At 36.1% G+C, this 24,952-nt stretch overlaps 3 protein-coding genes across 4 annotated transcripts; all 3 read right to left on the bottom strand.

Annotated features, from left to right (window-relative positions):
• Positions 1 to 203: 203 nt before the first annotated feature.
• LOC109148232 (GDSL esterase/lipase LIP-4-like) lies at positions 204 to 3,294 on the bottom strand. The gene is made up of 5 exons (XM_019296105.1): positions 3,009 to 3,294; positions 2,086 to 2,271; positions 1,819 to 1,976; positions 1,245 to 1,521; positions 204 to 554 (listed from the first exon to the last, which is right to left on the bottom strand). Exons 1-5 carry the CDS (start codon positions 3,262 to 3,264, stop codon positions 322 to 324), a joined length of 1,110 nt encoding a protein of 369 aa, XP_019151650.1. The 5' UTR covers positions 3,265 to 3,294; the 3' UTR covers positions 204 to 321.
• Positions 3,295 to 4,889: 1,595 nt separating this feature from the next.
• On the bottom strand, positions 4,890 to 8,203 carry LOC109148231 (pentatricopeptide repeat-containing protein At3g62470, mitochondrial-like). Its single transcript, XM_019296104.1, has 2 exons — positions 8,023 to 8,203; positions 4,890 to 6,967 (listed from the first exon to the last, which is right to left on the bottom strand). The coding sequence occupies exon 2, from the start codon at positions 6,858 to 6,860 to the stop codon at positions 5,016 to 5,018; it is 1,845 nt and encodes a 614-aa protein (XP_019151649.1). The 5' UTR covers positions 6,861 to 6,967; positions 8,023 to 8,203; the 3' UTR covers positions 4,890 to 5,015.
• Positions 8,204 to 20,734: 12,531 nt separating this feature from the next.
• LOC109147726 (GDSL esterase/lipase LIP-4-like) lies at positions 20,735 to 24,243 on the bottom strand. Of its 2 annotated transcripts, XM_019295377.1 has the most exons (6): positions 23,977 to 24,243; positions 23,146 to 23,331; positions 22,867 to 23,024; positions 22,416 to 22,692; positions 20,931 to 21,181; positions 20,735 to 20,862 (listed from the first exon to the last, which is right to left on the bottom strand). In XM_019295377.1, the coding sequence occupies exons 1-5, from the start codon at positions 24,227 to 24,229 to the stop codon at positions 20,949 to 20,951; spliced, it is 1,107 nt and encodes a 368-aa protein (XP_019150922.1). In that variant the 5' UTR covers positions 24,230 to 24,243; the 3' UTR covers positions 20,735 to 20,862; positions 20,931 to 20,948. The 2 variants fall into 2 exon arrangements, with proteins under 2 accessions (XP_019150922.1, XP_019150921.1); XM_019295376.1 differs by having other exon boundaries at positions 20,802 to 21,181.
• Positions 24,244 to 24,952: the final 709 nt, after the last annotated feature.

The raw sequence follows: 24,952 nt of genomic DNA, 5'->3' as shown, positions 1-24,952 counted from the left end.
TTTTTTCCAATGAAATGAAAAACTTAAAAATAATTTTAAAAAATTAGAGATGAAAATAAAAATTATTTTATGTTACTAAAATAGAATCTCTAATTTTGTACACTACTTCTGAAAATTTATTTTTAAGACGTACCCAAAACAAGATCAAATTGATCACCATTTAATATCCAATATTAATTAAAAAAAAATTCTGATTGCAAGATTTGAATTGGACCAAAATCACAATTAACATGTTTAATTTTTGTCAACACCCTTCAGTAACACAAGATCTTCTTGTGCGGCCTGCTACTACATAGGATCGAAGTTGATCTGATGGCGCAATTAGGAATTAGAGGAGCAAAAGTAGTTGAACTTCAGTGGAGGAGTCGAATAATTTGTAGATAGAATAGTGGCAGCCACCATTGCATTTGCTTCCTCCGTGTAGTGCACTCCGTCCCAGTTTATATACTTCGACCCATCCTCGCAAACGCTATACCCGCTTTGTCCACACGATATGTTGGCATTGTATGGTGCACCACCACCTCCGCAACATGCCATTAATGGATTCTCAAAACCTATATATTCATTTTAACCAAAACATAAAATTAAAATCGATATACAATATTATAAAGTTTACTTAAATTGTCCCATGGTAAACTTGACATGGGGTGTAAATATTATTACTTTAGAGAAAAGTTTACTTAAATGTTATTACTTTAGAGAAAAGTGCGATTTTAGCCTTTCAATTATTACCGTTTAGTCATTTTAATCACTGATTATCGTGGGTGAGCAAATATTAATTTCAATTATTCCCAATCATCATAATTTTTTTGGCTGATGATAGAAACACGCAAGCACTATACGAAAGTTTGCACTAGAGATAAATCTCACTCATGTGTAATAGCCTGCAAACCACATAAGAGAATTAAACTAACCCGCACTAAGAAGATCTTGTGTAACGGACTCGACCGAAATGGTCAATCAATCATTATAATTTTGGCCCTACTATGAAGGTTTGAAGAATTAAACTTTGTTAGAGTTGAGAAAGCATGCCCATCATCATGATTTTAAGAAACTACATATTGTTTAGCTTTCACATGCTTTCTCAACTTTACCAGAGCTCTTTAAAGTCGAAAACGACTAAACTCTAACCATTGACGACGGATCAACTTTTAATTTTCGTCCCCTTATTTTTATGATGCATTGGCACGAGATAAGATAAATATAAATCGAATAACTTATAATAGTGCACAGAGAATTATTACCGTAGAGAGCAAAGTTGGAGATGATGTTGTACTTAATGGTGTAGATATCCACATACACAATGGTAGCATCCTTCATTCCCCGTCTTAATTCTTCACAAAGATCACTGAGTTGAACATTGAATTCTTGTGCAGCTTCATTAAGAGACTTGAGACAACCAATCTCCTCCAAATCAGTACTAGGATCCCCCACTTTTGTTGTCGCAAGACTCCGAGGTAAACAACCCACTGGCCCAGTGTTGTGAACCCAAAATTTCCTCCCACCAACTTTGTATATCGCCTATATAATAATAATAATAATAATAATAATAATAATAATAATAATAATAATAATAATAATAATAATAATAATAATAATAATAATAATAATAATAATAATAATAATAACAACAATAATAACAATAATAACAATAATAATAATAATAACAATAATAAGAATAATAACAATAATAAGAATAATAACAATAATAACAATAATAATAATAATAATAATAATAATAATAATAATAATTTGATCACATTGCATATATTATTATTGGAAAATAAATAAGAAAGAAGAAGAAAGAATTGAGCATACCCTAACAGCATCTTTGATTTCAAAAATGAAAGAAGGAATTTTTTCAATTACTTGAGCTTTAGAGAGGTTGGAGAAGGCATCCGAAATATCATTCTGTCCTATATCTATCATGTATAGTGCATTCTCAAAATCCTCTTCTCCTAGCATGCCTTTCATCCCTGTTTTATTGAATTTTAGTGATAACCAAATCAATTCGAGACCTTTTATAAAAAAAATATTGTACATATGCCACTAGATTATAATGTTTTTATTTTGTTAAAGAAATACCTTTTGAGTGAAATTCAAGAGAACGGTTGCGAAAACGACTGAATTGAAGGAGTTGAGTGCTCAAACTGAAAAGAACTAATTTAGGCAGTGTCTGTGAGCCACTTACTGCAAAATTAACTCCATTTTTGAAGGGTGGTGTCAGAGATTCTAAATATGAAGACAAGTAGTCCATCTTCACGTTTTCACCTGTGAATATGCATAAGTCTACACCGTTATATCTAATACGAGTAAATTTTAATTGTTTTTATTAATTAAACAATTATAAAACATTAAAACCAATCCAACATCATAGATCTCAGTGACATACTGACATTTCCTCGTTTTTTGTTTCTTTTTCGTACATACTTTTTTTTTTTTTTTGCTTAATTATAAATAAACTGCAGGGGTAAGAATTCATGGGGATACGTAAACCCATGTGAAAATAAATCAGGAAATATTTGTTTATCAAAATAAATTATATAATTTTTCTTTTCAAAAGAATTATATTACAGTAGTTTAGTTTATGGTAGGATCATGTAAGAGAAAATTTTATTTTTCGGTTATATTTGATTATTGATTATTAAAATTTTTCTAATTAGAGGTATAATTATGTAATTTGAATCACATTTAATTTTGTCATCCAATTTTTTCTTGCAAACTATTATTTGAAGTGTTCTTTTTGGAGGAGCACCTCTAAAATGAGCACTACATTTGCTTTTTTTGGAAGGATTGAAAGAGCACTTTCAATAATAGTTGGCCGAAAAATTAGACAATCGAATCAAATATGATACAAATTATATAGTCATGCACTTAATTAGAAAATTTTAATAGTCAAGATCAAAATATGATTCAGGTATAATGAGATGACCAAAAATGAAATTTATTGTAACAATAAATTTAAAGAAGTTGAGATGGCAAAATAAGTGAAGATGTTGGTTACATACACAGGAAATCGATAATCAAACGTCCGTCGCAAAGTCGGTCGAAAGGTCGGTGGAAGAATGTACGACCGTAGGGGTAATTGAAAATGTAGCCGTGCGCGGCGGGAAAGCCGCCGGTGTCAGAGTTGGAGTCGCCAAAGTTGAAGATAACTGGGTTTCTTGTGCATTTCGCGGCGGCTAAAGGCGGAGAACAGAGGACGAAAATTGCAGAGCAAGTGATGAAGACGACAAACATGGCAGCTTTTTGTTTGGTCTCCATGTCTCTCTCTATCAACGTGATGGAGATGAGTGCAGTTTTTATAAGTGTAGTGTGAGTATTGGATCTGCATATAGTCAACTTCATAAATCATTAATTTTATAATGGATAGTTGCTTATTTATTTATTTATTTATTTTATCAAGGGGAGGGGTGAGATCCAAAGGTTCAAGACAGGAGGAGCTAAAATGGTACAAAAAATTCAGGGAACAGTGGATTGCCGCAATACCAAATTCTACTATGCTGTCACTTTAGTAAATAGGAGGAAAAGGAAAATTGGAGCTCTCATCAACAATGAAGGGGGGTCATTACATCTAACAAGCGGGAGATAAAGCTACCTTTGATATGACTCCTCTCAATTCTCAAAGCAGGACCGGACCGAATGGTTCATTGTTGTGAAGAATAAAGTTAAATGTGTAGTATGTTTACATTTAAAAAGTTAGATTTGTGGAGAATAAAATCAAATGTGGAGTAGGTTTGCATTAAATGTTTGCAACAAGAATTGTAAATCTTTAGGCACACAAATCTATGATAATATTCACTTGGATTTGTTATAAATAGGGATTCATTGTAAGATATCATCCCATTAGATAGCAAGGCTTAACATAACAAAGTATTTTAAGGTAGCCATCAATGGTCTTTCCACACCCTGATAGAGTCACCATTACCCACTCTCCATCTATATCAGTTCCTTATCACACCTTGAGTCTCCATTATGTTGTGCCACACCAATGATACTTTATTAACCTTGATCCCCAAAGTGGAAATTCTGAAGAAAGTATCTCAATTCCGTCCTCTTAGTTTATGTAATGTGAATTATAAAATTATTACTAAGGTGATGTCAAACAGATCAAAAACCATTATGCCAAGCCTGGTAGGACCGGCTTTTCCAGAGTAGCTTCGTTCCGGGAAGGCAAATATGGATAACATCATCTTATACTAGAAGGTGCTTAACTTCATGAGGAATTACAAAGGAAGGAAAGGCTATATGTTAGTGAAAATTGACTTGGAGAGAGCTTATGATCGGCTTTCTTGGGACTTAGCTTCATCCAAGATACGCTTAAGGAAGCTCGTTTAAGCAATATTTAATTTGGATTCGAAATATCATGGCTTGTGTGACAACTGCTCGACTGTCTATTCTGTGGGATGGGGATCGTTCAAAATACTTCAAGTCCAGTCAAGGTGTTTGCCAAGGTGATCCTATATCTCTGATCCCTTTCTATTGAGAGATTGTGTCATATGGTTAACAATGCCATTCGAGAGGGAACCTCGAAAGGGATACAAGTGTCAGGAGAGGAATGAATGCTTGGGTGAGGAATTACTGGACATTGAACCAGTTTCTCCCAAAACTAAAAAACTAGATATTAGTACTTACCAAAAAAAGTTGTAGATTAGAGTAGTTGTTAAAAAAGATTTGGCAAATAATTAAACTAAAAAATATAATATGTAAATTTCATTATTTTAGAATATTTTTCATTCAAACAATATATAACAATATTTGTTTATCTACTATTCATATTTGCCAAATGAATACACAACTATTTGTTGAATCAACAAAAAAAAAAAAAAAAAAAAAAAATGATTGAAAAATATATTTTCAAGAATGAAACAAATAAAAATACAATTCACTTGATTTCAAATATTTTAAAAAAAAATTAGTATAATAGTTGTTAGAAAAATTCAGAATTTTTTTGTGATTTATCCGCTTAAACAAGGCATTGATACTGTAGTTCACAAGGAAAGACTAGCTAGATATCATATATTAGTTAATTGGGTGTTTCTCTTTACTCTTTTCTTCATCATCTCAACCCATCTTGCAAAGAGATTTGAGACCTCAAATTTTCCAGATAACTTCATCCTATGAGACAAGTCCTCTAATATATCAGGGTTTCCAGTTCTGCTGAAATCAGCAGCAAATTTATTGTAGTCAAGTTGAGGAGCTCTCATTCCTTTCTCTATCATTTCCTCCAAGTATTTACAAGCCTCAACTGATCTCCCCTGCCGTATAAGCCCTCCAATGAAAACAGTATAAGAATTCTCGTCGGGACAGCATCCTTTGGAGTTCATCTCCTCCCAAACTGCACACCCGAGGTCATAATTCCTTGTCGTGAAGAAAGATTTCATCATCATATTATATGTGTGAATAGTTGGTTGAACCCCATTTTGGATCATCTTCTTGTATATTCTCACTGCATCATCAGGCATTCGTCGGTTACTCATCAATTTGATCAAGGCATTGTATAATTGTGCATCGGCTGGACACCCTTTCTCCCGCATCTCCTTCAGCAACGCATAGGCTCGGTCCATCTTCTTTATATTGCCAAACCCTGTTATCAAACAGGTATAAACTGCAACATCAGGCTCACATCCAGTACCGAGCATTTCCTCAAAGTACTCAATAGCTTCATCCATCTTCCTTTGTTTGCACAAGTATCGGATCAAAATTGTATGGCTTCTTGCATTAGGAGATGGACCCTTTGCTTTCATCACCTCAAACAGTTTGATTGCATCGGAGCTTTTATGACACCTTAATAACCCTTCTAGCATTATATTATGCGCAACAAGATCAGGCTTAAAACCTTTGTCAATCATCTCATTCCACAGCTTCCCAGCCTCCATCAACTTCTTCACCTTACACCAACCATTGATCAAAACAGTATAAGTCTGCAAATTTGGTGTAAACCTATGCTCCAATTTCTCAAACAAAACCTGTGCTTCTTTTCCAAGCTTTGCCCTTCCCAATGCATCAAGCAAACAATTGATAGTCTCAACTCCATATTCAAACTTGTACTTTTTCATCAGTTCAAAAATGCCAACAGCTTTCTTCCTCTCTTTGGCAGCAGCAAACGCCTTCATTGCAATTACAAACGTCTCTGTCGTAAGTAATCCCTTCTCACCCATTTCTTCAAGAACTGACACCATAGTCTCAAACTGCCTAGTCTTACCAAGTATTGCCATCATTGCATTATAAGTTTTTGAATCATGAACATATCCTGGCCTCTGCGCAGCCCAACAAAAGAATCTAAACGCAGGCTTTCTAGCATGCTTGAATCTCTCCAATACATCAATCACCAAATCATGGGTCAAATTAATCCCGCATTCATCCAGAATGGCCTCCATATTTCTGTCCAGCGAGAACAACTCGTCAATCACTTTACACACCCTATCCACCTCCCTTGGATCCGCTTTCGATTCAATGCATCCACTCTCACACTCACTTTCACCTTCGTCATGATTCTCTGACTCAGATCCAGAATCTACACCACTACAGAATTCTCTGTACTTCAAGTCCAGAAATTTTCTTTTTGAATAAAAATCGGTGTAATTATACAACTTTGAGGTATTTTCACTTACAAATGGAACTTCGTAACGATTATAATGGAGACAACTATGATTACCGGAATGAATCAGACAAGTAAGAATCCGCACTTGTTGTCCGTCATTCCTTCGCCCTCCTATACATGCAGCTTGTGTATCTGGTTCAACAGATTTGCCGGAGAAAACGCGTAGAAGTTTATCATTGCTGTCAGTCCGCGAAATAGAGAGCTGTAAAGCTCTAAGCTTTAGTGGCCTTTGAAGCTTTCTTAGATAGAGAGCCATTTAGACTACATTAAATCCGGAGATAAAACGTAGTAAAGCTTTAAGCTGTATCACTTTCTTATAGAGGGGTTCCAATTGGCAGTCCAAGAGCACATCCAGAAATTTTTCTGAGTGGGGGCAAAGTTCAAATGAATTCAAAAATGTCAATAACAAAATATCAAACACTGATAATATGGTTCAAATTGAACCAAAAACTATTATATATATATATATATATATATATAGGGAAGGGATCAGGTGCGGGTGGGGCTTCCCGTGCGGTTGTGCGGGTGAACGCACGTTAAGCATTAATCTGACGCACTTAAAGTACAAAACACACGCACATTAAGCACACAAACAGAACACCTTAAGAACACAACCCCACGCACGTTAAGGACAAACCCCACGCGGCCACGCACGTTAAGGACAAGCCTCACGCACCTTAAGCATAGAATTCAGGCACTTTTAAGTTTCAACAACCACTCACATTAAGCACAAAACTTACGCACCTTAAGCACAAAACTCAGGCACATTAAGCACAAAACTCATGCACCTTAAAGTTTCAACAACTCACATTAAGTACACACTCACGCACCTTAAGTACAAAACTCACGCACACTAAGCACAAAACTCAGTACACACTCACGCACATTAAGCACAAACCTCACGCACCTTAAGCACAAGACTCACGCACCTTAAGTACAAAACTCACGCACATTAATTACCCGCGTACGGGGGACACTTACGTGGAAGTTAATTCAATATATATATATATATATATATATATATATATATATATATATATATATATATATATATATATATCATAAACTAATCAAACTCACAGTTATATAGCATACTGGAAGCAGTGGATTAATATACATTATGACATTTATAACTTGCAGTGGACTATGCTACTACACGTCTACACAAAACATGTATATAGATTAATACATAATAGCATACAGACATACAGTGCTGGAAGCAGAGCAGTGGAATAGTGGAATCATTGATAAAAATTGGGGAATATACAGGCAATATACAGAGAATACGAAAATACATTTAAAAAAAAAAAAAAAAAAGGTTGAAGGTTGAAGATTTAGGGAATTAGGGATTTATCAAATATCATTTATGGAATTAGGGCTAACTAATTAAGAGAAAAAGGTTGAAGATTGGTTCGAACCATAGCATTTGCAAGTTATTGCCGACTTGCCGGAGTGCCGGACGAATGGTGAACTGACGACGGTGGTCGGTGGAGCAATGGGCTGCGATGAAGAGAGAAGATGGAGTTGCTGGCTGGGGCGTGGCTACGTGGGCAGTGGGCTGTAGAATCGACGAAGACCAAACCCCATGCTAGATCCGTCAAATTAGTTGTTTTCCGAAATAAGGTCACTTTAAAAATATACCGTAGGAAGCATTGTTAGTATGAATAAGAATGCAGAATGCCTTGAGCAAGTTTTTAACTAAGCTACTTGGACTACTGTGTTAAAACAGCAATAAACCATCCACATCTAACAATTATGTACATCTTTTATACAATCATGTACATCTATTTTATACAATTATGTACATCCAAAACAGGAAATTTATATGTATTATGTTAAGAGTTGATGTTTATTATGTTAAAAGTTTATGTATATTATGTATTATGTTAGATTATATGTATTATCTTTTAAAAAATATGTGTATTTTGTTATAGAATTATGTACATTTATGTATACAATTATGTGTATTTTAGTATAAAATTATGTACATTTTTTAACGTGCGATTTTTTTTTAAAGAAAATTAACCGTCAACACAGGGTAACGAAATTTCAAAAAAAAAAATATCTGAAACGACGTCATTTTGCATCAGGGCGCACAATGCAACGCAATGCGCGCCCTGGTGCAGGATATAAATTGCTGTGGGAGCAACCTCTCGAAGTGAGGGGCTCCTTGTGCGCAGTGAGTAAATGTCTAGCCTCTGTGGTTTATGTTCAATTGAATTATCATTTACATCCGTCCAGATGCTCTGTCGGGCTGGGGTGTGGAGTGCTCTTGGGGTTGGGGTTCAACCTTTTGGAAAGAATGAAAGAGAAGCTGCCGTAACTATTTATGACTTGTTTAGTTTGTTCAGTTTTTTAACAGAAATTAAGTAACCAAGTTTTATTGAGGTAATATCTAATTTAGGCATACCAATGGCTTGTGGTCTATTGGTATTCACTTGATCCTTTATGTGGGAGGTTTGAAGTTTGAGCTTTGTAGTAGGCGTAAATTGTAAATGTAGGTATCCCCTTCCTTTATAATAAAAAAAAAATATTTAATTTAGTCATTGATTATAGTGATTTTTCTTAATTTAGTTCTAAATAATTTGTTGTACTTAATTAAGTTCTAGATTTTGATTGTTTTACCTAAATTGAGTGATTTATTAAGATAGATTGGTAATTTCACATTTATTAATATTCAAGTCAATCATAAATAGAACTATTGAAACGGGCTGGTGGGGCGGGGCCCGCCAAAGCCTGCCATATGGCGGGAGCAAGCTAAAAAACCAGCCAAAATACGGGTATAACGGAGGTTGCCCCGTCCCGTCCCGCCTTAAGCCCGCGGGCCTTGGCGGGGGCCTGCCAAATTTTAAATATTTTAAATTTAAATAAAAATGTAATAAGTGTATATTAAAATAATACTAATACACTAATTATATATAATAATACACTAATTAATATATGTAAAATGTAAACCAAAACTAAATAGTAAAATAATACCAATACAATAATTACATATACTAATTCACTAATTACATTTAACTTCTTTTTTTTTTTTTTTGAAGGTCAACCAATGGGTTGTATTCATAGATAAGCTGAAATAGCATCAGGTGGGATAACATCCCAATACATAGTTGTTTCATACTGGAAAGCTGTAGAAGCTAAACTATGCGCTAATAATTCTGCGATCTAGGAATGAAATTAACGTGGCTATAATTAAACATAGACAATAAATTCGTGCATCCATCAATAGCATAACCAACATATGATCGTGTGATCAGTTGCGGTGTGGTTAAGTAACTTTGTAGCATCTGGCAATCTGTATAAAGTTCGACATTTTGTTCTCCACGGTCGCGTAGCCAAGATAGAGCCTCCTTTAAAGCATATGCCTCAGCCATTAGTGGGGAAAAGCAATGTGGCAAAGGTGCGGCATATGTCGAAATAAATCGACCATCCGAGCCAATTAATACTGCTCCTACCGTTGACGCATTGTCCGTATGGTGATATCCAGCATCGACATAGCATTTGGGGTGTATTTGTGTTGGGGCGTGATTCTCCGTATACTGGATGCCGGCTTCGTAGGTAATATTGGCCGCTGGGCCGTGATTTGGTGCAGCTTGGTCGGCAGTTTCGTGGGCAGCGGTAGGCAATGGGGCGGTGGTTGGCGCAGCAGCAGTCATTCCTCCTCTCGGCGCATGGACACGGCGCCATGTTGCTATTTCGGCCTGGGCCGCGGCGAGCAATCGTCGTGGTCTGGGCAAATATGCACCCCGAACCGCACCATTCCGAGCCCTCCATAAATGATAAATAATTGCAGCTGCGTAGGCAATACCATCAGAATCTAGAATATTTAACATTGCACTAAACCATTCATAAAAAATATTTGTCACAATATTTATAGATGGAAGGTTAGATAGTGCCCAAATGGTCCTTGCGTAGTCACACAAAACCAATGCATGCATAATATTCTCATTTGCAACTCCACACATGGCACACACCGGATCAACCTCTACTCTCTTTATAAGCAAGTTATTGGTAGTAGGGAGGATATCACTCAAAGCTCTCCATAATAAAGTCTTCCATTTGGGTGGTATTCTTTGCTTCCACAATGTTAGCCATTTCGTGAAACCCCCACTCTCCACATTCTCATAATTCCCCGAAACACATTTATACCCATGCTTAACAGTATAGTTGCCCTTGGGGTCGCCATGCCAGTACCACATATCATCATAGTCTGGGGAGATTGGTATTTTTAGTATTCTAGCCACATCATTGGGCTCAAAAATATCAGTAAGCAGATCATAATCCCAAGTGCCTGTATCCTGGTCAATTAAATTGATTACCCTGGCATTGCTCAGTTGGGGTGGCATTTCTGTTTGGATCATGGGGTCATCTTCATCTTGCAACCATGGGTGTCCCCATACCGAGGTAGAAACTCCGTTCCCAATTCGTCTTCTTACCCCACTACAAATTAAACCCTTAGCCGCCATAATGCTTCGCCAACAGTGACTTGGGTTGTTCCCAAGAATCGCATCAGTAAAAGGTTGGTTCGGATAATATTTTGCCTTATAAACTTTAGAAACTAGAGAATCTGTATTGGTTAACAGTCTCCAAGTTTGCTTTCCCAATAGTGCCACATTGAAAGCTCTTAGATCTTTAAAGCCCAATCCACCATACTTCTTTGGAATATATAACTTATCCCAGGCTTTCCAATGGATTCTCTGGTCAGTCCCTGAGCCCCACCAATACCTATTCATCAACCTCTCAATAGCCGTACAGATAGCAGTAGGCAATAAGAAAACACTCATTGAGAAAGTAGGCATAGCCTGGGCCACACTTTTCAATAAGACCTCTTTTCCTGCCTGCGACAATAGTTTCTTATTCCAAGATCCTATTCTCTGTCTGATCTTGTCTTCTATATAAGCAAACGCCGCTTTCTTATTTCTTCCAATAAATGATGGCAACCCAAGGTACTTCCCATAGTTAGGAGCCTGGATCACACCCAAAACTTGCGCCACATTTTCCTTGACCACCTCCATCGTATTCTTACTATAGCATATACTGGATTTATGGTAATTAATAGCCTGTCCAGACAGATTTTCATATAGAGCCAGGCATCCTTTAATTTCATTTGCCTCCTGCACAGTTGCTTTAAAAAATAATAAGCTATCATCAGCAAAGAAAAGATGTGAGATAGGCGAAGCACCCATTGCTACTCTGCATCCATGTATTAAACCCCTTCCTTGTGCTTGTTGTAACAACATAGAGAGCCCTTCAGCACAAATTATAAAAAGATACGGAGATAATGGATCCCCCTGTCTTAAACCCCTAGTTGGTATTAGTGAATCACTACGTGTCCCATTTACCAGGAAATTATAGGATACCGTCGTAACACACATCATAATAAGATCAATCCACTTATCATTAAATCCCAAGGCCACCATCATACCTTTCAAAAAAGGTCACTGCATCCGATCATAGGCCTTTGCCATATCTAGCTTTAAGGCACTCCAACCAACTGCTCCACACTGTTTCCTGTTCAAATAATGGCCTACCTCTGAGGCAATCAAAATATTATCCGTTATCAACCTGCCTGGTATAAATGCACTCTGGGACTCAGATATAATACTATCCATTAGGGGCTTCATCCTCCGGGTAATCATTTTGGCCATAATCCTATAAATTACATTGCTAAGCGCAATTGGTCTCAAATCAGAGACCTGCTCAGGAACATCTTTCTTAGGAATTAACACGACATCGGTATTATTCAGACCAGGTGGTAATGAGCCTACATTCAGACAACTTATAATAAAGGCCGAAATATCACCTCCCACAATATCCCAAAAACTCTGGTAAAAACCCGGGTTCATCCCATCCGGACCTGGTGCCTTATCAGGACACATTTCAAAGAGAGCATCTTTCACCTCACCAACCTCAAAGGGCCGCATTAATAACTCATTTTGTGCCTGAGTTACTCGTGGAGTAATATTGCTATAAATCAGATCACCATTCATGGGATTACTAGTTGTAAAAATGTGCTTAAAATAATCCAGAACCACACTCGCCATATCATCCCCTTCCACCCATTCACCACGACTATCCATAATTTTAATTAAAGTATTCTTATTCCTTCGATTCGAGGCATACCTGTGATAAAACTTCGTGTTGGCATCAGCATCCTTGAGCGAGTGCTGTTTGGCCCTCTGCTTCCAGTATGCATCCTCCTGCATCTCCACTCTGCATAAGTCCGTTTCTAGGCGGTTATACTCATCCAGGGATGCGTGATCAGTACATCCCTTGAGTTGATCTTGTCGTTTCCGGAGCTGCTCAATCTTTTCCCCAAACTTATAGTAACGGTCTCCCCCCATACTAAATACATTTAAGTAATATACTAATTTATATATATAAACTGTAGGTAACAGTAGGACACGTGGCGCGCGTTGATTGGTTCGCATTTCGCATCTGGCGGCCATTCGCGCGAGATCACGCCGTTAATATATATATATATATATATATATATATATATATATATATATATATATATATATATATATATATATATATATATATATATATATATATATATATATATATATATATATATATATATATATATATATATATATATATATATATATATATATATAATTTGGCGGGCCCGCGTCGACCCACTAATCCCACCCCGCCAAAGCCCGCGGGTTAGGCGTGGGCAGACTAAGAAGTCCGCCAAAATACGGGCCTAAAAAATAAAGTCCAACCCGCCCTTTTCGCGAGGCGGGGCGGGGCGGGCTAAGCCAGTTTTGATGGCTATAATTATCGACTATAGTAGTTTTATTCAAGTTAGTCTTCGACTATAGTAGTCTTACCTAATTTAATCCTCGATTATAGTGATTTTATCAATTTGGTCCTTGACTCTAATAGCCGAGGACTAAATTAGGTAAAATTATCGAAGTCGATGACCTAATAAAGTACAAAAGTCATTTAGGACTAAATCAATAAAAATCACTATAGTCGATGATTAAATTGGTTATTAAATCGGGTTTTATTGATTATTGTTTCTACTCTTTTTATTTATTTATTTATTTTGGATGATGCAGGAAAGTGCTAAGGATTGTGTGTAGTGATTGTGAGTTTTCCTAGTCATTTAAAATTAATAGGAATAAGGTTCAAATTGACCACGGAACGTAACCTGAAAATGCAATTAGGCCACTGAAGGAAAAAAAAATACAATTAGACCACTAAACACTCCAAAAACGTACAATTTCATCTGATAACAGGTTACCTGCTTACGTGGTAGCTGAGTTAGTATTCTTAATAATTTTTAAATAAATTTTAATAAATTTTAATAAAAATTTAAAAAACAAAGGGGCGGCCACCCTGTCGTTTTATTTATTTTTATTTATTTATTTAATTCCTCATAAATTACGTCTTTAAACTCGGCAAATTATTTTGTGGACCATAGTCCACACAGTGATGTATACGCCATAACAAAAAGTACATTTTTAATATACAAAATGTACATTATTTGTGTACTGAATGTACATTATACAATATAATGTACACTCAGTACACAAATAATGTACATCTTTTAAATACAATGTACATTTTTAATATATTAAAAATACATTATTTTTATACTGAATGTATATTATTTTACAGTGTACAAAATATGGTCCACACAATAATGATTGTTTAAACTCATCAATCATTATTGCATGGACCATGGTTCACAGAATAATTTACGTCTAACAAATAACGGTGATTGAATAATGATACAAAACACGGCAATTTATATCCTACACCACGGCGCGCGTTGCACTGTGCGCCCAGATGCAAAATGACGTCGTTTTTTTTTTTTTTTTTTTTTTTTTTTTTTTTTTTTTTTTTTTTTTTTAATTTCCCGCCCCAGTGTATGGCAGTTATTTTTTCTTTAAAAAAAAACCCTGTTAAAAAATGTACATAATGTTATACTAGAATACACATAATTGTATACATGAATGTACATAATTATATAACAAAATATACATACTCTTTTTAAAAGATAATACACATAATCTAACATAATACATAATACACATCAACTCTTAACATAGTACACATCAACTCCTAACATAATACACACAAATTTTCTGATTCGGATGTACATAATTGTATAAAAAGAATGTACATAATTGTATAAAAAATGTACATAACTGTATAAACAAATATACATAATTGTATGAACAAATATACATAATTGTGTGAACAAATATACATAATCACAGCAACTTCCTACCGCGCCTCCCAAAACGACCCCAAAACAACGTCGTTTTGGGAGGCGCGCGGTGCACAATATTACGCGCGCCGTGGTGTAGGGTATAACGATTGACAAAACCCAATTGCTCCGGAAGCTCAAACAAATCTACAAGCCCAATAAACTTAGCCCAACAATTAAATCAAATTAATTTCCCTTGAGATCAAGATTAAAGAAAAAGAAAAAAAAGAAAAAAAAAAAGAGAGATCCCAATTCCCAACAAACACTCCCCGCTAAACTAGCATTCACTACCAGGAAATTCTAATACTTATAAATTATATAAACAGATACTACATGTAATAGGATTAATAGTATTTATATATTTTAAGGTTGGGGTTCAGCCTTGTTGGAAGAATAGTATTTATATATAATTCTCATGGGCAGCTCAACTGGTCACAGAGATGAAACTTTTGTTGGAACCGTGGGTAGAAAACAAATAATAATCAAATAAAATAAGATTATTATTTTTTGGTAAACGAAGGGAAAGAAAGATGGAGAATTTGGCTAGTGTTTGGTGTTGGGTTTTTGCAAGAGTCAAGCAATCACTCTTTCCTTAAAACCTTATTTGTCACCTCCCAAGGATGTTAGGAGCGTTGTGGCCTAGGCTTCCCAGGATAAAACTTGCTATGATTCAGTGTTTGAGCATTCAAACAAAGAATCCGGCGAGCAAGACAAGGCTATGAACATAGGAAGCCAAGAAAGAGTAGAAGCAGCGAGTTTTGAGGCTAAAAAGATAGAACTTTCGTGTTCTATTTTTCTGTGTGTAAAAATTATGCTGCCTCTATCTTCTCTTATATAGGGTTGAAGGATTAAGTAGCTTTTAATTTGGCATTTAAAGACACCCCTACAACTCCTGTAACGGCAACCATTAACATGAATTTTAATTCAAAATTTAAAATTGAGATTAATTTCAAAGAATTAACTCTGTAACAGCTGAATTAAATTCCAACAGTCACAAACAGAAGCTTCAGTTCGGCCATGACAAGGCCGAACTTTCGGCCTAGGTAGTTTCGGCCATCAAGCCGAAACTACCACTTTTGGCCATCAGGCCGAAACCACCACTTTCGGCCAAGGTGAAACCATTTCACCATTTCACGAAACTTAAACCATTTCACGAAACTTAAGAAACTGTATTGCAATATTGTTTTAGTTTCATTTCACGAAACAAGAAACAATATTGTGTGGCTAAATTGGAGAATGATACCGAAATATGGCATAACTTAGCTTACAAGGCATGTCAATTTACGGACGACATTTGTGCTCGCAGGTGCCGGCGCACAAGCCTTTTTTCAATCTCGTCTAGTTGGAATGTGATTTGCACCCCCTCACCCTACGCGCGCGCGAGAAAGCCTCTATACTATACAATTTACAAGTTTCAAAAGAGCTCTTGTATATAAGGGGGGCAAATCCTCTTTCCAAACCAATGTGGGACAAAAACTCACTTTTTCCCTTTATTTTCCAACTCAAATGGGTCTACTTTGAGAATCAATATCTCATTCACCCATTATCCGTTTTGAGCGTACAATATATCAATCTCTTCGTCTCACTAAGAAGTACCCGAATCCACTTTGACCCGACCCAAATCGGAAGTGGACCCCACTGAAAATTGTACCACAAAACAGCCACTTAACATGCCATTTTAAGATATTTTTTCCAACAATCCCCCACATGAATGAAAATTGATTTTCGGGGTATTTTCAAATCGGAAACAACTGTGTTCAAACGGTCGATCCCTGCATAGGATAGGTAGGGAGTCACTATACCCTTTGAACCTTCCCTTGTGAAGACATGTTTACTCTACTAGCTGTACGGTAGAACGTGATGTCTTTGAACCGACTGCGTTTGTGTAGACGATGACATATCTCACACAGGAGTCTCCCAAACATGCTCTTGCTCTCACAAGTGTGCCCGTTTTGGTCGTGAGTCACCGTTCCTGGTTCTACGAGAGTTTCTAAAGAATTGTTGTCCAACCATTTTCCTTTGAAGCGACCCTCACTTCTCTCTAACATAGGTGATTCTTTCTCGAGTATCCCGAATACTCAAGAATCATTAAACCATTTAAAATGCTAGCCTCGTGCGGGAGTCACTGTTTTAACGAGGAGTGGTAGGGAGTCCGAGACCCCCATAGTGACCCGCTCTATTCCATAATTTAGTTGTCCCATTGAACCTAGGTGCCAGCTAGGTTGGGTATCCACTATAGAACTTTTTAGTCCAAGGGCATTAGACCCATTCCTCGTGTCAACTTCTCCACAACTTCTTTGCCTAACCCTTTGGTCAGCGGATCCGCTATATTGTCTTTTGACTTTACGTAGTCGATCGAGACAACACCAGTTGTGAGTAGTTGTCTAATTGTATTATGTCTACGACGCACATGTCTAGACTTACCATTATACATATGACTCTGTACTCTTCCAATTGTGGCTTGACTATGCAATGCACACAAGCATATTGGAGGTACCGGTCTTTCCCAATTAGGAATATTCTCTATAAAATGGCATAGCCATTCAGCCTCTTCACAACCTTTGTCCAAGGCTATCAGCTCAGATTCCATCGTGGATCTAGCTATCACAGTTTGCTTAGAGGATTTCCATGCAACGGCTGCACCTCCTTTCTTGGCCCGGAACCACGAACCCTTCAGGTTGTTCCATATAGATTTCCTCATCTAATTCGCCATTTAAGAAAGCGGTTTTCACATCCATTTGATGAACTTCCAAGTTCCGCGGCGCGGCTATGGCAAGTATCATCCTTATGGAGTTTATTCTCGTCACGGGAGAATACGTGTCGAAGTAATCGAGGCCCTCGCGTTGCCTGTAACCATTGATTACAAACCTAGCCTTATACTTCTCGATGGAACCTTCCGGATTCATCTTCCTTTTAAAGACCCACTTGGATCCTAAGGGTTTACTACCCGGAGGAAGATTAACAAGTTCCCAAGTGTGATTCTATAGGATAGAATCTACATACGTTCGAGGCTCATTCTCTATCAAACAAGATAGAAAATCGGGTTCATTTTCTAATAAACAAGTTAGAGTACCCGAATCATACTCTAACAAGTAAGTTAGAAAATCAGGACCGAATGATTTTCCAACTCTCGCCCGCTTAGTGCGTCTCGGCTCGAGCTCGGGTTCTTTCTCAGATTCCCCATTATCATTATCCATAGTTTCGTCAAACGTTCGTTTTGACGTACTTGGTCCCTCGTTGGACCTACAAGAAAGTATATTTTCGAAGAAATATGCATTCCTTGATTCTATTATCGTGTTCTCGTGTACATCCGGATTATGGGACTCATGTACTAAGAACCGATAAGCACTACTATTATGTGCATAGCCAATAAAGATACAGTCCACTGTCTTAGGACCTATCTTTATTTTCTTAGGTGTTGGCACCAAAACTTTGGCAAGACACCCCCACACTTTCAGGTACTAGTAGGAAGGTTTCCTACCGTTCCACAGCTCATAAGGAGTCTTATCGAGCTTCTTGCGGGGTACCTTATTCAAAAGGTAATTACTTGTCAAAATCGCCTCACCCCACGCATCTTGAGGTAGGCCCGAACTTATAAGCATCGCATTCATCATGTCTTTCAATGTACGATTCGTTCGTTCGGCAACACCATTCGATTGAGGTGAGTAAGGTGCCGTACGTTTGTGTATTATACCTACACTTGCACAGAAGTCACCAATCGGTGCTTCGTACTCACCACCTCTATCGCTTCTAACCTTCTTAATTCTTCGATTAAGTTGGTTTTCCACTTCATTCTTATAAAGAATGAATTTATCAACGGCTTCATCTTTGCTTTTAAGCAAATACACATAGCAGTATCGTGTGCTATCGTCGATAAATGTGATAAAATACTTATTACCACCTCTCGTTTGTATCGATCTAAAATCGTACAAATCACTATTGATTAATTCTAGTGGTTCAGTTTCCCTTTCAACCGATTTGAAAGGTACTTTCGTCAGTTTTGCCTCAACACAAATTTCACACTTGTTATTTGTGTCAATTTGAAAATTAGGAATATGGTCCATGCTAATTAATCTACGCATAGAATTAAAATTAACATGACCTAGTCTACCATGCCACAAATTGGAAGACTCAAGCAAGTAAACAGAATTAACTTTGTTTTTATTGATAATAGGAATTACACTGAGCTTAAAGAGCCCATCAGTTACATATCCTTTACCAACAAACATCCCTAACTTGGACAAAACTACTTTGTCTGACTCGAACACCATGCGAAAGCCATGCTTGTTCAATAGTGAGCCAGACACAAGATTCTTCCTCAGCTCTGGAACGTACAGCACGTTGTTCAACGTCAGTTCCTTCCCGGAAGTCATCTTCAGAACCACCTTGCTCATGCCTTCACGAGGTTCACCTCGGTCACCATAGCCGAAAGGCTAATCTCGACCTCCTTTTGACTGCTATCTCCAACAACATTGGCTTCAGAACTCTTGTTCTTCTTCCTTGGAGCCTTGTATTCAGATGCTCTGTGGCCATGCTTGCCACAATTGTAGCATTTACCAGGAAACTTGTTCTTGGTAACGCCACCTTTCGGACCTAGCTTTCGCTTGTCCTTCTTGTTCCTCTTGGAGCTCTTACCGTGCTCCACAACGTTGGTCTTAGCGCCAACAATGATAGGAACTTTCCTATCATTCGTCCTGTTCCCTTCCTCAATCCTGAGTCGCTGGATCAGGTCCTCCAGATTCATCTCCTTTCGCTTATGCTTAAGGTAGTTCTTGAAGTCCTTCCAACCTGGAGGCAACAAATGGATCACAGATCCTACTTGGAAGGCTTCACTTAGCACCATGCCCTCGTCACGGATCTCATCAAAGATTAATTGCAAATCTTCTACTTGACTTAGCACGGTTTTTGAATCAATCATTTTGAAGTCGAGGAATCGGCTAACCACAAATTTCTTTGAGCTGGCATCCTCACTTCGGTATTTATGATCCAAAGCTTCCCACAACGCTTTTGATGTACTTATCTTTCGATATACATCATATAGCGTGTCACACAATCCATTCAGGATGTTGCCCACAATATATAGAGGACTGTGCGAACTTATTACGGGCACACAATAAATTAGTATCATGCACACAATTTAATACACAATGGCACACAAGAATACATGTAAACATCAAGTTTCGAACCCAGACTCTGTTAATTAACAAACCTATACACACGACATACAAACTGTGGCACACATCTACATTAGGCCAGACACACGATATACAGAATAATGGCACACGACTATACCAGTCTGCACAGTCCTCTATAATATAGTGGTCCTCATTTGAACTCAACTCTATCTCTCTCTCTCTCTCTCTCTCTCTCTCTCTCTCTCTCTCTCTCTCTCTCTCTCTCTCTCTCTCTCTCTCTCTCTCTCTCTCTCTCTCTCTCTCTCTCTCTCTATATATATATATATATATATATATATATATATATATATATATATATATATATATATATATATATATATATATATATATATATATATATATATATATATATATATATATTAATGAATAAAATTATATTTAATATTATTATAAATATTTTTATATTCTAAATAAAATAATTAAAATGTTTAATTATATAATTCTACTCATTTTCTAAAAAATGATCCAAACACACAAGATAGTTTTTCATAATGCAACCAAACACTAAAAAGAAAAATGTTTTCTAAAAAATGATGACTCATTTTTGAGAAAGCATTTTCCTGCTTTCCAAACGGATCCTCAATGGATTCGTTTATTCTAAGTTGAACAAACAAATTCATTTTTTTCTATGAATTTATCCAACTTTAACGGTTTGACAACTTGATCAAATTGTTATAGTTAATGTTTAGTGAATAACGGATTGCATTACCAGAGTGAAGAATCATAGCATATATATTCCTTAGAATAAAATTGATTTATGCTAAAATAATTAAATGCAAATAATTATATTCCCCATTGAGACATCTCAAACTTTGATTACACATCCAACTAATTAACCATTGCGATTATTTCAGAACAACACAAATCTTGAAGTGCAGTTGTACGGTGTGGGAGCTGATCTGATCTGATAGCGCAATTAGGAATTAGTGGAACAAAAGTAGTCAAAGTTGAATGGAGGAGTTGAATAATTTGTAGATAGAACACTGGCAGCCACCATTGCATTTGCATCCTCCGTGTAATGCACTCCGTCCCAGCTTATATATTTCGACCCATCCTTGCATACGCTAAACCCACTCTGTCCACACGATATGTTGGCATTGTATGGTGCACCACCACCTCCGCAACATGCCATTAATGGATTCTCAAACCCTATATATTCATTTTAATCAAAACATAAAATTATTTAAATCCGATATAAAACGTTATATATAAAGTCTACTTGTTAAACTTGACATGAGGTGTAAACGCATGTGGTACGGTTCATTATTTGACATTTGACAAAGACAAAAAAAGTATTTTTACTTTAGAGAAAAGTGTGATTTTAACTTTTCAACTGTTACAGGGCGTTTGGTTGGAGGGGTTTTAAATTCCCTTCCCACTTAATTCCCACCTAATTCCAAAGGCCATTAAATTCCGTAGTTTGGTTGGAGGGATTTGCAATTCCATGGAATTGCAATTTTCCCATTTTCATGGAATTAAAATCCCATGTCCCCCCATGGGATTTTAATTCCTGGGAAAAAAAAGTTAGTGATGAGTCAAAATTACCACTTTTTTTTTAACCTAAAATTAATGTCTAACAACAATAATGGACATTTTTGACTTTATACTACTTATTCCCTTTCAATTTCCATGTATACCAAACATTGGAATTGAAATTCCCAGTAATTCTATTCCTGTCAACCAAACACTAGAATTTAAATTCCCACTTTATTCCCAGTAATTCAACTCCCATGGAATTACAATTCCTTTCCCACATAATTCCCCCCCTCCAACCAAACGCCCGGTTAGTGTTTAGTCATTTTAGTCACTAATTATCGTGGGTGAGCAAATATCACTTTCATTTATATATTCCTAATTATCATATTTTTGTTGGGTGATGAAGGAAACTTGCAACCACCACTCGAGAAGGTGTACAGTAGACAAACGTCGCTCTCGTATAATAGCTTACTAATCATACACAAGAGGTAAATTGCACTAATAAGATCCTGTGTAATGGGTTCGACCCCGAGAGGGCCAATCAATCATTATAATTTTAATTTAGCCCTGCTATGACGACGGTTTGAAGAAATTTTGTTAGAGCTAAGAAAGCATGCACATCATTAAGATTATTTTAAGAAATCTTATATTATTTTATCTTGTTGCACACATGCTTTCTCAACCTTAACTAAGTTTCTTTAAACTTGTCAAAATTGTAAAAATTTGAAACAATTGAAAATAATAACTCAAGCTAAAACGGCTAAACCCTAACAATAGAGAGTTAAATATTTAATTTTTTATTATTTTTATGACGCATTAACGTGAGATAAGAGAAATATAAATAGAATAACTTATCCTTTCAAAAATAAAATAGAATAACTTATAATAGTGCATGGAGAAAGATTACCGTAGATGGCAGAGTTGGAGATGAGGTTGTACTTAATGGTGTAAATATCCACATACACAATAGTAGCATCCTTCATTTCATGTCTCAATTCTTCACAAAGATCACTAAGTTTAACGTTGAATTCTTGTGCAGCTTCATTCAGAGACTTGATACAGCCAGTTTCTTCAAATTCAGTATTCGGATCTCTCACTTTTGTTGTTGCAAGAGTCCGAGGTAGACAACCCACTGGTCCAGTGTTGTGCACCCAAAATTTCCTCCCACCAACTTTGTATATTGCCTATATTATAATAATAATAATAATAATAATAATAATAATAATAATAATAATAATAATAATAATAATAATAATAATAATAATAATAATAATAATAATAATAATAATAATAATTTGATCACATAGCATATATTATTGGAAAAGAAATAAGAAAGAAGAAGAAAGAATTGGGCATACCCAAACAGCATCTTTGATTTCAGAAATGAAAGAAGGAATTTTTTCAATGACTTGAGCTTTAGAGAGGTAGGAAAAGGCACCCGCAATATCATTTTGCCCTATGTCTATCATATATAATGCATTCTCAAAGTCCTCTTCTCCAAGCATGCCGTTCGTCCCTATTTTATTGGATTTTAATTTAATGGTAACCAAATCAATTCGAGAACTTTTATTTTTTAAAAAAAATATTGTACATATATCACTAGATTATAAAATTTTTGTCTATTAAAATTAAAATACCTTTTGAGTGAAATTCAAGAGAACGGGTGCGAAAACGGTTGAATTGAAGAAGTTGAGTGCTCAAACTGAAAAGAACAAATTTAGGAAGTGTCTGTGAGCCACCTATTGCAAAATTAACTCCATTTTTGAAACTTGGGGTAAGCGCTTCCAAATATGGAGACAAGTAGTCTGCCTTCACATTTTCACCTGTGAATATGCATCAGTCTACATCATTATACCTAATAAATTTTAATTATTTTTATTAATTAAACAGCCATAAAACGAATCCAACATCTATCTCCGTGACATTTCCTTGTTTTTCGTTTCGTTTTAGTACTCTTTTTTTTTTTTTTTTTGCTTAATAATTTTAAATAAACTGCAGAGGTAAGAGTTCACGGGGATACTGTACGTAAAAACACGTGAAAATAAATCAGGAAATATTCTTTTTTTTTTGTATAAAAATAAATTCTATATTTAAATAAATTTAGATTACCGTAGTTTAGTTTGCGATATGATGATGGAACTTACATTGGAAAAGTAAATTTAGGGTGTCTTTGGATATTCGAAAAATTATTTTTGAAAATCATTTTTCGGGTTCTAGTGTCTGGATGTGTTAGGAAAATTAATTTAACGGAAAGCATTTTCCGTTAACTTGAAAAATATGACTATTTTAGAGAAAAATGACTTCTGTCAAAATTTGACGGAACATTTTCCACAAACCAAAAATGACCACAATCGTTTATGAAAACGAAACTATTTTCTAAAAAATGAAACCTCCATGAAATATTTTCTAGAAGTTATTTTCCTAGTTTTTAAACACATGATAAAATAAATGAAAATGTTGTTCCTTACATAGGAAATCGATAATCAAACGTCCATCGCAGAGTCGGTCGGAAGATCGGTGGAAGAACGTACGACCGTCGGGGTATCCGAAAATGTTGCCGTGCGCGGCGGGATAACCGCCGGTGTCTGAGTTGGAGTCGCCGAAGTTGAAGATAACGGGGTTTCTTATGCATTCGGCGGCGGCTAAGGGCGGAGAAGAGAGGACGAGAAATGCAGAGCAAGTGATAAACACAAACATGGCAGCTCTTTGGTTGGTATCCATGTCTGTATGTTTGTTTCAACGTGTAGTGATGGAGATGAGTGTAGCAAATGACTCTTTTATAAGTGTGTGAATATTGGATGTGCATATAGTCCGCTCCATAAATCATTGATTTTAAAATGGATATAGTTGCTTATTTAATTATTAGTTTGGAGAAAGATATTTGGCCCAATTTTTATTTTTTTTTTAGATTTTGTAAATAAAATAACTAACGGAGTTTCAATAATAATAATAATAATAATAATAATAATAATAATAATAATAATAATAATAATAATAATAATAATAATAATAATAATAATACGTGAATCAATATCAGTACCTTTTGTACCAGTCAAGGTACAACCGATATTAGCTTGGCTTAATTATTGATTACTAAGTGAACAAGGGTTTAGTACAATCCAAATAGCATATATGAATGTAGAGCTATCAATACGGGCTGGCGGGACAGGTAAAAAAAAAAAAAAAAAATCACTTCTTAGCGAGCTTGGATTTTACTCGCCCAAACCGCCACACCCCTGGCACACAGGTTAGGCCGGCCCCTGCCACACCACCCCCCGCCGACGTGTCTCTAGAAATAGTGAAATAAAAATAATTAAAATATAAAATACACAATTGTCACATAAGCCTTAATGCCGTATGTTTGAAAGCTACTGGCTCCACTTAGGCTCGAACTCATAATCTTCCAAATAAAAGTCTAACCCGAGTACCATTAGACCACATAGT

The sequence above is a fragment of the Ipomoea nil genome, unplaced genomic scaffold, assembly GCF_001879475.1.
Source record: "Ipomoea nil cultivar Tokyo-kokei standard unplaced genomic scaffold, Asagao_1.1 scaffold2036, whole genome shotgun sequence".
NCBI lineage: Eukaryota > Viridiplantae > Streptophyta > Magnoliopsida > Solanales > Convolvulaceae > Ipomoea > Ipomoea nil.
The sequence above is the reverse complement of the archived record's forward strand: the minus strand, read 5'-3'. Positions and strand labels throughout refer to the sequence as shown.